Source organism: Lepisma saccharinum, chromosome 1 (assembly GCF_977018435.1).
Source record: "Lepisma saccharinum chromosome 1, izLepSacc3.1, whole genome shotgun sequence".
Taxonomy (NCBI): domain Eukaryota; kingdom Metazoa; phylum Arthropoda; class Insecta; order Zygentoma; family Lepismatidae; genus Lepisma; species Lepisma saccharinum.
In genome coordinates this window covers 164,037,955-164,051,583 of record NC_139229.1, presented here as the reverse complement: position 1 = coordinate 164,051,583, position 13,629 = coordinate 164,037,955, and the positions used below count along the sequence as shown (strand labels likewise).

At 34.9% G+C, this 13,629-nt stretch overlaps 1 protein-coding gene across 4 annotated transcripts in view; it reads right to left on the bottom strand.

Moving 5' to 3' along the window:
* The window catches only part of Adar (Adenosine deaminase acting on RNA), a 121,325-nt gene that overhangs the window by 15,763 nt on the left and 91,933 nt on the right, over window positions 1-13,629 (bottom strand). For all 4 annotated transcript variants that reach the window (XM_083141893.1, XM_083141885.1, XM_083141900.1 and 1 more), the window contains exons 7-9: window positions 5,896-6,158; window positions 5,258-5,372; window positions 1,344-1,503 (exon numbers count right to left, since the gene is read on the bottom strand). In XM_083141893.1, coding sequence (XP_082998019.1) covers window positions 1,344-1,503; window positions 5,258-5,372; window positions 5,896-6,158 — 538 coding nt within the window. The remainder of the gene's footprint in view (window positions 1-1,343; window positions 1,504-5,257; window positions 5,373-5,895; window positions 6,159-13,629) is intronic.

The window sequence follows — 13,629 nt, the reverse complement described above, 5'->3', positions numbered from 1 at the left end:
TTTGACATTTTCTATGAATAAAGTAATTACTGAAAACTTTCATTACACAAGAACACAAAAACTCATGAACATGATATTAGGGTTGGCTCAACAAAAATTTGTTTCTAAGCCTCCTCTGTACAAATAGGTTCATTTGGGCTGGATCAAAAATTTTGGATCAAAAATTTAAACAAGATCTAGAACATACTAAATGTGCTCCCATAACAAATCAAATCCAAGACAGTGCAGACGAGGCCCACCCAATATAGGATTAAAATAATGAAATTAAAATATTCAATACTGCAATAAAAATCACTGAAATATAGTTGTCAAACTTAGAAACAGTTTGATTAAGAGACAGCAAGCAATCAGAACTTTTCTGAAGAAAGATCCAGAAGCACCTCAATAACTTCACAATTTTGAGCTAACATGAAACATCCGAGTCTCCAATGTGTTTCAATATTCTAGTTGGTATTCTATTATCTATATTTACTAGGGGTGGGACCAATCACTCTGTACTCTTATCAGTATCTGCAAATAATGAATCTGCCTCAATTTTTTGTTGTTTTTGTAATTTTTTAGTGTGATTTTCCTCAAAATTCACATTTTCAAAAAAGGAAACGATGCTCAACATTAAATGATAAAACTTTGCAGTCCATGCAGTCCATGCTTATTCTTAGCCTTTTTGGACTCAGGGAAAGTGATAAGCACACATTGCCCGGATCCACACCAGACCACTGCACAAAAGTTTCCTTGACTACATATTAATAGAACACTAAATACATTCCTGAATTGAAAATTTTTCTGTATTATACATTCATCCTCATTTTGTTTTTCATCTTTGTCATCCCAAAAACATAAAATCAAGGTTTGACTGTAATCATATAGTTGCACATTTATGATTTTTGTACTGTACACACATACAAAGTGGAGAAACTTGTGACACCTTAAATATTGGACAAAGGACAAAATTCACATCAGTTTGTGACTTATTATGTGCAAAGAATGTATTTGGTATAATTGTATTCAGTTACCACACTTTACAGCAGAAAACAATGTTTTTGGTGTCATCGAGACTAAAAATTTAAGGTTCCTACATATCCCTTGGTTTGTAAAAAGTATGTAAACTGCATTCCCTTGGTTTGTAAAAAGTATTTAAACTGAAAATATGAAATTTGAGACACCTGTCAAATACTGGTTTACAAGGATATACATAAATCTGATGGGTCAGAATCTTAACCAATGAAATATCCATTTGCCAAATCATCTCACATAAACACAGTAAATGACGTGTCAACTTGAATAATAGTTAAATCTACCAATGTCTTAATCAACAATACATTATGCACACATATCATTGTTACCTGCATCACACCGTCCCATGTTTGAATGCCATCACTTGACTTCACAGGTATAGTCCCTTCTCCAGACTCTATCTTTGTTCTCAACTGACCTCGAGCTTTCCTGTTGGGATGCTTATCGACAGCTTCATCTTGGTTTGCAGCCTCATGAGGGGAGAAGATTCTGAAGAAAGAGAACATGGTATGGCTTTGTAGCAAACAGTAATCTGTTGGAATATGATGTCCTCATTTAGCTTTGACCTGAACTGCATATCTATTTTTGTGTAGACAAACAATTTTTACAATAAATAAAATATACAAGCTATCACAAATCTACACAGTTTCTTACCATGCTGTAGATTTTGTGAAGAACCTTTTATAATCAGGTTTTGATTGAGCTTCTCCCTAAAACCAGTGTAAGTTGGAGATGAGTTGATACCAGCCAGCTTTGATGATGGCCAATATAAATGGTGTCAATATTAGAAAGCGAAGGTGGGTCGATATGAAATGTTTGCCAATACCAATAAAGTGCCAAGAAAAATTTACCAATTTCTAGCAAATATTCTGATCCTCATACAAAATTACAAATATTCCATGAAAAACCTGAACAGTTCAAGAATTTCATTAATTAATTAATGCAACCAGGTGACTTTAATAAGTCTTGACTTGCACACCACACACAAATTTATAGAACCCACGTACATGAATTAAACCTTTCGATTTACAAAAATAATGAAATTGTATTTCTGTACTATTCAGAGCCCTCTGGAGCCTGTCCAAAGCAACGGATTGCTGTGAAACTTGGTATAGAGGGTATGAAGGCAATGAGGAAGTGAATACTGATGCAAAAATAAAAACAAAAAAGTTCAAATTTTCACCACTAGGTGCAAATATGTCACTGGTATAACAACCAGAAACTGGACATACAGAACTTTATTTTTAGTTTGTCAGTACACAAGTGTTCAATATGCATGCCGTCAACATGAATGACCCCTTGAAAGTGTAAGACAGCATGATCACTGGTCAACATAGGTTTCGATGTCTCGCAGATGACTCTTGTCTCTGAATAATTTCAGCATGCTGATTTCAAAAATGAAATCCATTTTTACCCATCACGCCTAGATTTTTCAGAAAACAGCAATATAATAACTGCCTTAATTTCACAAAATATTTAGTTCCATTATTTCCCCACTAGATGGCTGTTTAGATGGTGGTAAAATATTAATTTTCTACAATACAAATCCTTCAATTTTGAACCATAAATGCATGTAGAAATGTATGAATTTAACCCACCTTCCATCTTCACATGAACATTGGCATGAACATTGTATGGACTTTTATAACGTGGTTTTATTTTCAAAATCTCTCATGAAAATTTCCTTCACAAAATGTCCAACATTCAATGTTGTAATATGGTGGGTTGATTGAACTTAGCGACATGCATAAAAATCCTGATCTAGGGATAAATCCTAATCTGATGGGAAGACATTGATGTTATTTCCGTGATCAGCATTCAAAATACTTCAAGAATCACCTATTGGTTTGTAAACAATTGAAATTTCCCATTCTTTAAATTAGGCACACTCAAGAGATGTACTATGTAGATTTTTCAGCAAAAAATGCAGGCTCAACCAGGACTTGAATCTAGGTCTCTGGCATACCATGCCATGGCTCTACCACTGAGCTACCAAGCCATCCTGGCTTCGCCTGATTTTTTTGCTGTTGCTGTTTTACCTGTGCGGAATCGTCTCTTCTAGTGCTACAGCAACGGGATCTGTTGCCTTTGAAAAACTGTAGATGTTGGCATTGCCTCCCTCCTCCCAGCATAGACAAATCTGTGTGTGCCTAATTTAAAGGAAATGGCATCTCTACGCTGGGAGGAACGAGGCAACTTCAACGTCTACAATATTTGAAAGGAAACAGATCCCGTTGTGGTAGCACTAGAAGAGACGATTCCACACAGGTAAAACAGCAACAGCGAAAAATCAGGCGAAGCCAGGCTAGCTTGGTACCTCAGTGGAGAGCAATGGCACAATATGTCAGAGACCCAGGTTCGAGTCCTTGTCGAGCCTGCATTTTTCGCTGAAAAAATCTACGTAGAAATTTCCCTTGTATAAATTTATTTTGTTGTGTTCTGTAATAGGTGTAATGGAATGGCGAATATGACAATTTTGATTGTGAAATTGTGAAAAATTCTGACGTGATTGAAAAAAATGGATGCTATTTCCATTACCAGCATTCAAAATACCTCCAGAAACACCTATTGATTTGAAAACATTGGAACTTTTTCCTCAAAATGTCGACCAGTGTAATTCATCAGCAGGATGTTGTTCGTTATGAACCAGGTTTCAGCACCACATTTGCACCTGGTGGTAAAAATATAAAGTATTTTCTTTTCGATCAGCATTCACTTCCCCATGGCCTTCATAGACTCTATAGCAAGTTTCACCGCAATCAGTTACTATGAAAAGGCTCCAAAAGACTCTAAATAGGGCATCTTTAATTATAGCAACCTGGTACATATGATACATAAATGATTCAGCTCCATTAACCCCTAAGGCCGGTTTGACGCACAGCATACTGACCTACACGTTTCTACTATGGGCGGTTTAACGTACACCATACGTCTGCATCAATGAATGCTCTAAATGAATGCCTGTTCCGTGCCATCTATTTGTACAGAAAGAAACGAATGTTCTTCTGCTTGCTAGTGAGACTGTATTTTACTGCCACCTAGTGTCATTTTGCGAAAATATTTTGAAAGTTACTTTTGTTCGTCCCTTGTTTGAGGTAGTTTTTTGTAAAAAAGGATGGCAGGGAGCAGCGGATTATTGTATTTATACTTTCTGAACAATGTTCGCAGATTTAACAAACCCATGGATATGTAATTTACTTATGTTGAAAGCTTCAATTGAATTGCATTAGTGGTTCCAAAGATTCAGCATTTTAAACAATGCTGTGCGAATCTACCATGTTTCGGAGTTTAAAATTATCACCCAGGCGCTAGACTTCTGGGTATTAAAATTCTGGCTTTAGAGGTTAATCATATCTAGAGACATGCATATTTCGTTTCTAACACTAAACCCAAAATGTGAAATATCATGCTGTAATGTTCATTATCCTTGTTTTTGAAAGTTGTAAGGTATGTTTTCCTACCATGATTTGTCACAAAGTGATGCAAAATAAGCTACAAAATGTGAAATATAAACTCTTAAATATAAATTTTAGAGTTTACTTATGGATAGAACACTTTCTAAAGTCTGAATTATGCAAAATCATGCAATCTGCTGCAAATATTTGAAAAGCAAAAAATGGACTCCTTTACACATGACTTAACTTAATATTCTGACAACTTCATAAATGTGCTACCGAAAAAGGTAAAAAGGTAAGGTTCCCTGTGCATATAGCACCGTGTGATGAAGGCACATTTAGGGGATGTGCAGGTAAACGCCACACATTCACAATCTTGATCATTTTGGAGGTGATGTGATCAGCACTACACTCTGGCCACCTTTATCCCCCTCCGTAGGGTTGCCTCCAGGTACCCATTGATTTGAGGCTGGGTGAGCCCCAGAGCTGCTTTATGCAGGAACAAGGCCGGAAAAATTCCAATATTAGATCACCCACACTGGGAATCGAACCCAGGTCTCCCGCATGGCAGTCAGATATGCCATACTGCGGCTACCAGAAAGGAAATATTTATTTTGTGAAATAAGTATAGTTTTGAATCACATTTAGGGTTGTAGTCACCATTTTAACACTGAATTGCCATTTTATATACTACTTTTTATCCCAAAGTTTGCCCAGTTTTTGTACCGTAATATTAATAATTTATTCACCATAAATACATGGCCCTAATCACATCTAACAGCTTTCATATGCGAAGAAAATATGATTTTAAAGTTCACAATGTGAATATGAAACTTTATTTTACTTACCTGGCATCACCACATGGAGCTGTACTGATATACAAATGAAATTTAATATTCTCCTTCAAACAATAACCACCAGCATTATTTGGTCTAGGCACAAATATAGACTGTTCTGCAGTTTCTGAAATATAAAGGCACGTGGAATAAATATTAATGAAGAATAAACTGAAAGTGAATACTTAACATCTAATCATGTAACTAACTGAATATGAACAAAGTAAAACAGCATTAGAGATGAAGATACGTATACAATAGTATAGCACAATAAGTACAGAATACTGTATTGGGCTTGGATCGTTGGTTTCCTGTCTCACCTCTTTCACTACTTCATCATTCATTCTTGACTGTGATTAACCTATAGAGGTAGAATTGTTTTAATATTTAGCACAGTTTGTTTTATGCACACTTTAAGATCAGATAGACTAATTATGACTGAACCTTCAGTGCAAACTGAACATAAAGCCCCTTGATCAGAAGGTGACAATGTTAGTCACAACACAACTGTGAGGTCTAAAAATTAACTGTAAAATACACTCTATTTTAGGATGTGATGTGACACTAGACTTCTAAACCCTTATTAAACAGCAGCATAAACAATCCACAGTGCAATTAAGGCAAATAAATAAAAATTAAAAAAGAGGTACCTTTAGTCTTTAGTAGAGCAAGCTGATTGTAGAAGTAATCACACAAACACCTTCTAGCAATGATTTCAGCATGTGTGTCATTCAATGCAGCACCCTGCACACTCATGTGTTCTCCGTTGATGCATTTTGTTCCTGTTGCGACTGAAATGACAGCCGCATCCTCCATCTGCAATCCTGTTGTCATCACAATGCCAGCTAGCACCTTTCTTCGAGAATGAGATGGTTGCCCTTCCATTAAGCTACTGAACTTGGTAATTACCAACCTGCAAAATTACAAAACCGATCATAGAATATCAACTGAAAAGATCAAACTATGAAGCATTCAGAAATCTGAAGAACTATGAATTAAACACACAGCAAGGAAGGAAATATTAGGTTCAGATTACACACAGAGGGCAGTTTAAGCACACACACATCACATCAATTACAAAATAAAAATAAACCAAAGAAAAAGATGCCTCATCATCTGAGAATATACACCTCAGATACTTTGGATGAATTTTTGGTAAAAACAATTTTCTGATGAATACATGCCTACAAACTGATATTAAGTCACAGGGGAATGGTCAGTTAATGCCACATTTGAGGCTTCTAGTTTTGTTAACTCTTGAAATTATTATGAAGCTCTTAACCTACATACTTGTCTATGTCTGTTGAAGAACTTAAATAGTGTGTGTGTGTGTGTGTTACCAACTCGCAAACTTGCCACTGGATTCAAGCTCTATGCTGAGTGACAGTCTCTTCATAAATTCCAACTAATCACCATTCGTCCTCATTTTCACAATTAGTCAAAAGTGGCAGAAAAGTGATGTACAAACAAGTAAAAGTGTACATAACTTTATTTATTTACTTTTGCTTCAATTCGAGAATTGAATTTTTCTCATTCCAGAATTATCTGGTTAACAATCAGGATATTTACTGTAAACTTGTGTTTCATGAAAAAATCAAGAGTGTGATGGTACTCACAATTTCTTGAAATAATCTACAATAAAGTGAGGAGGGTGGACTTGCACTATGCAACACTACTTTTCAACATTATCAAACATACACCTCTCAACTGTATTAGTGTCTTTATAAGACCCTATTTTTGCCGTTTTAAGTGTACATGCCACCTACGAGGATTAATTTTAAAAAAAAGTGATTACATGCTCATAACTGTCTACTTACGTTATCGTGGAGGAACAAAGTTATTGCATTCCTTCATAATAGTGTCTTGTTGAGTGTAGTACATGTTGCCAAATTTCTGGCAATTTTCTCATGCTGTCAGCAGAATCATGATTATTATTATTATAATTATTTCACTGAAGGACCATCCTATAGCTTGCACTACGTCATTGTGGTCTTCAGGCAATATCTCCACAGTGGACCTTTTAGCTTCCAAAACAAATCATAGAAAGGATTCGTGTCCTGACTGTTCGGGGGTGATCTAGCACTTTCCAACCCCACCACTCAAGCAGCTGCCTCACTGAATTTGCAGCATGTGTGGTCATGCAGCACAATTGCATGGCTTACCAGAAATGTTGGTTGCTTTTGACAAATCACTGAACGAAGAAGATTCATTCCATAAAGTTATTGCAATACTCACTGTTCACGTTAACTCCCTTCAGCACTGTGTGACAAAGGAGAATGTCCTTGTGATCATAGGAAACAATAAACATTACCTTTATGGGTCCTTGTCAGAACTTTCACATTCTTGGCGAATTGATATGGCAAAACACTGAATCATTGTTGGATATGGTTGATTGATTGATTGATTTGCTTTATATTACTTCGCTTTTTGTGAAACATTTGGCTAATTTGCGAAGATGGGGATGAGTGATGACATGATGAAATTTATGAATGGACACACACAAACATCCATGCCCAGGCTGGGATTCGAACCCGGGACCCCTGGTGTCACAGCAAGATGTGCTAACCACTCCGCCATGGGGGCAGACTGTTGGATATGGAAGTGCCTCATCACCACAAACTTGCACAAGTACTCTGTGACACTTCCAGCATTTCTAACACATGCAACTTGAATTTTGATGTATGCAACTTGTTCTTTTCACGAGATCATTAGAGCATACTACTCAATACGGCTACAGTCAGCATTGTGCAATGTAATAGAACTACGACATGTGAAGTGTAGAAGCGAGAGTAAAGACATTATCTGATTCAATAATTCATTGTTGCTACCAGAGGCAAACAATGGAAATATTGTTGAGTAATCACTTTTCTTTAAAATGCTCCTCATATTTAGGTTATCTGCCACTGAGAATTTAGTGGCTATGAATCATTTCCTTATTACTTTATCTTTGTAACAACCAATGCGCATCTGTTCTTACTAACTTCATTATACATGATTCTTGTCTTCTACAATTCAAGGCACCATATTTTCTAAGGTGCAATTAGAGACCACATATTACCTTATTTTCATTATAAAAATGGGGCAAAATTTCTGTGAGATGTATTCTATTTACAAATTTTTCTCCACGTAGACATGGTAACAGAGAACACAATGTGCTTCAAATGTACAGCCCACATAGCAGCAGCAAATAGGAGTGGTGAAACTAGGATTTGAATTAGTGGTTCTGTTTGTAAGAACTCTGGCAAGGAATGATGAGTTTGCCAGCAAAACTCCTACTCAAGCTACATTTCTTTTTCACTTACTTCAATTATGTGTGTGCTGGAACTTATTTATAATTGATCAAGTGTTTATTTATAAGCACTTCACTTTTGGAAGGACAAATATGTAGCCACGTCAAATTCAATATGTAGGCATCAACGAGATTTTCTTTTGCACATATTGCTACATTAAGCATGTGGAAAGCTGATAACACTAAATCAGGTAAAATATATCAGGTTGGTAAGAAAGCAATGGCACATCCACATGGTATTCACCATGTGATTATCGACGTAAAGCATCACCAATTTGGGCTGAAAGAAATAGAAGACTGACTGCACTGCTTGGATTTTCATGGATCCTGCATTGCCCTGGTGCAGAAGTGTACCTCACCAGTTTACTAATGCTGCATCATGTTCTGCTAAAGATGAGTGTTTCTGCTCCAGTTGATGAGAGTATATGGTTGAATGAATTGTTTGATTATGTGCCAGTAGATCATAATTCATGATATTCACACACACACCCCACTAACACTGCAGGATCTTGTTCATGATGGGCTTTTGCATTGGTACAGTTTGATGTGATTCACCCCATTTGGGTTACCACGGGTTACCACAAGGTTAAGAAACCTGTTTGTGTTTTGTATCGTCAACAGTGCATGTGCTGAGCGAGCTTTTGTTGATCTGTGATTGGACGAGGTACCTATTTGCCCAGTTTGTGTACATGAGTAAGTACTGTAGCTCAGCGGTCTTCAACCTTTTCCCTATAGCGGGCCATTTTCAATCCAGCATAAGGGACTGATGGGCTGCACTGTTCCAAGCATGTTCACAGAGGCAGTGGTAGCTTTACAAATAATTACATGGTTTCTGTTGTTCCCGATACATTCATCTACTATAAGCTTTACTATTAAAACAACACACCAGCACTGGTAATTAACTATTGCAAAGAACACTGACAAGTTCTGAATTGAGATTAGGTGCTTCAACACAACAGATATGTATAATGAAACAAATCTGATATTTTGTTTATGAAAGAAAGCACGTTAACCATTGACACAAGAATTATCATTTATCCCTCCAATGAGAGGACTGTGGTTATGTTTCCTTCACTAGCATGTCAATATTCGCCTTGAAGTTGGATGATACTACTTGCAGAAACTTTTCAAGATGTGTGTCGGTCAGTTGATTCATAAACTTCCATTTCATATTTTTCATTTTGTCAAAGAGCTGTTCGCAAGCATGGATGGTACCGATTAGAGATGCAATGAACAGAGCCTCATTATACAGAAAAGGGAATTCTGAAGCCCTCATATATTTGGAGTGAAACTCCAATCATGACCACATCGTTACATTTCTCGCTTAATTCAGTATTATAATGCAATTCGATAACTTCCATTTGCACGTTACTGGAGCATCTTCGACATCTACACTGAAAGTTTCATTTAAGGCTTTAGCAGGCTGCTAAAACAAAGCCAGCAGGCCACATGTAGCCCATGGATTGAAGACCAGTGCTGCAGGATATGCCATCTGAAGCACCTATGCCACCACCTTCCTGCAAGAACTGCTTTACGTGCCTATGATGCAGTTCTGTAACACATCAACTTTGTGGCTGATTTTACAGGTTATGATCACGTTTTAAACTTCATATATGGTCTGTAGTATATCCCATTAAAGATGTTCCCATCATCAAATGCGATACACAACTTGTGAAAACATTCTACAGCTCGGGTGCCATCCGAATTCCTAGAAGTTACTGGTAGGGATCATGGAATGTGGGTGTCATTTCTTTGTGCTGTTACTTTCTCACCAACCTGACTTATACAATAACCAAGGTCAAAACAATATTGAAATTTCCAAGTAAGCACAACAGCTATCAAAATATACATGAAACAACACACAACAATTATTTTTCTTTGTTACACAAAGACATACAAAGCAAGTAATTATTCAATTGGGAATTTTGAAAAGCACAGGAGACAATTCAAAAATTACAACTGGAATCCAAATTAATTTCAGATTCAAAAACCACCAGTAATAAAACAGGTACAACAATTGAGAAAGAAGAAAAGAAAGTGAAGCAATCTAGCCCAGATGGAGAAGAAATAATAATAATTCTTGAAAGCTGTGCCTCTATTACCAGGCTTATAGAAATGTAACTTTATAATATCTGTCATTAGAAAATGGAAAAATGTAGTGATATTAAAATATTTAATGACAAAGAAAAACTATATTGACTTTTAACTGATTAATATAGATTCTTCTAAGGTCCGTTTAAGAAAATATATCACTGTTCAAAAAGTAACATTAATCTGTGCAATTGAGTAACCATCATCATGTGAGAATCCTGTTCTGGTAGATGCCAGTAGGACATCAAAGATATTATAAAAAATAAAACTTAGAATATTTCAGTTCAAAGTATCACACTAACTTTCATTAGAGCAAAGTATTACAGCAGTTAAAGAAGGAAAATATTTTGCATACATAATGATCATTGGCATTAAAAATATTTGTTTTGCCAGATATGGAGGGATCAAGATCATGCAAAATGCTTTTATAAGTAAATTTGAAAAACAGCTAGAAGGTGGCATCTTACACTCATTGAAGCAGGTACAATTTGCTACGATTCTTTCTCTTTCTTTTATCTTTTCTTAATTGTTTTACCATGTTTTTCACTTGACGTCTCTGTGTTTTCCAAATTGCAGGTAGGTAGAAAATCTAAAGAAATTCATATTATTTCCCTCGGTGGAATTTCTGATTTCACGATGAACATTTGGAAAATGAACCTGGCTACACTGCAAGAAGGAAAAATAAATCATCAACAGTTGACACTATAATTTACAACATTACTCTTTAACCCCAACAGTTTGTTATTGAGTTTTCTGGAAATTCATCCTAAAAAAAAAAGGAGAATATAATATATTAAGTGCAACACTGCTCTTCAGTAGATTTCTGAGAAAAATAAGATAAATTGTTATCATTACAAAATTTACTTAGGTTTTAAAGGTAATTCAAGAAATTAGGAAAGACAAATAAAAAATATTTGAATTGTGTTTAGATCAAAACGTGATTTCAACATATTTGCATAATTTAATTACAAATTTGTAATAACTAAACAAGAATAAGTTTTGTTATTAAGAGATAAATCTTTCTTAACAACAAAAATAAATTATTCAGTTATTGGATTGTACTGTTTGAAATCATGTTAAAATTGAATTTGGAAACTGAATTTGTTACTTTCACTTTTGCAGGTATTGTAAAGCACCAAGATGATTATAAATGGCAACTGTTTGATACAGTTGAAGCACTGAAAGAAAACCAATAAAGTTTGTGCCACATATACAAGGTGGCCCAAGAAAAGAGATAACTCAAACATTGACCACTTAATATTTTCAGTTACCTTTTTCCTGGCTGACCTGTATTATCTTTATATGTATAATACACAGAAATTTTTATTCATAGACTCCTACTGTGTCATAGATTTTTTTAAAAAATATTCTGGTGGCATATACGCGTTACATATAGAGCTTTCATCTGATAAATCAAGTAAGCAACATGCTGTGTGCTGTATTTTTGTTTACCCAACAAATATCAGCATCTTATACTTTCACAATAGCTTAGATAAAGCAATTACTGGTGTAATATGTTATCACCAAAAATGATACATAAAAATCTGGTTACATATCATTTTAATAAACAAAGAAGTTTCTTAGTTAAGAAAACTGCTGCAAATGGAAAATAATGCATAAAAATAACAACACTATCATTAAGTTTTGTCAGTCAACAAATTAACATTGTATCCTTGTACATAATAGTTTTTCTTGTATGTACGCATTGCTTGCATTATAGAATTATTTTCTTGTAGTTTACGGTTATTACAAGCATATGAAAACAGTTTTTCTTTGTGACGTTTCAGGAGAACACACGCTCCTTTCATCAGACATTTATTTTCATTTTGACTAAAGATACAGTTATAACAATGGTTAGTAATTTTTAAAATTAATTAGCGGGTGAAAAATACATCCATGCCAATTCAGAACATTCGCGTATAACAATGGATAACATATTTTTAAATTTTTTCCTTAGAGCACAAAGACTATGTTCTAATAATGAGGATATCAAAAATGAAGAAGAAAGGCTTTTTAATATAGCAAAAGAAAATGGCTTTCACACTAACAGAATAAACCAAATCAAAAAACAAGTAGCAAGAAAACTAAAGGAAAAGAGAAATACAGACAAAGATGAAAAATCTGTTGAAAAGAAATTTGTGTGCATTCCATTCCACAAGGGATTCTCACATAAAATTGCAAAAATTTTCAGAAGTTTTGATTTCAAAATTGTTTTTAAATCACCAAGAAGTTTGGAATGTACATTTAATGAATTCAAAATGAGAAACTCTTTACCAGATGCGGAAACCACAGGAATATATAATATAAGTTGTTCATGTTCAAAGGATTATGTGGGACAAACAGCAAGGAAAATGGCAATAAGATGGCACGAACACGATTTGGACATTATAAATCTAAACCCAAGAACAGGTTTGTCAACTCATATCATCGAAGAGAAACATTTGATTAAAAAGAGAAGGGTTTTAAAAAGATTAACAGGAAACACAGAGTTGAATGTCTGGGAAGCTTCGTTCATTGCAGAAGAACACTGGAATAAATTAAATAATGAAAATGGTAATGTAGATCCAGTATGGAGTTTTCTTTTTCACAAATGGAGTAAGCCACCATATTTGAAATTTAATGTAACAGAAAACATCAAGAGACTGTGTGAAAACAATGATGAATTTGAATTACCTGATGATATTTGGGATTCATAATTTAAAAAATCTCAAATAAAAATACAACAGACTGCTTTTTTTCACAGTTAAGTTGCTATATTACAACAATGTAACATTGAAAACGTCCATTATATAACGGATTCTTTTTGTTTAAAAATTACTAACCATTGTTATAACTGTATCTTTAGTCAAAATGAAAATAAATGTCTGATGAAAGGAGCGTGTGTTCTCCTGAAACGTCACAAAGAAAAACTGTTTTCTTATGCTTGTAATAACCGTAAACTACAAGAAAATAATCCTTGTACATTATTCAAATTTACAATGTCAATGCTATATCCTAAAATACT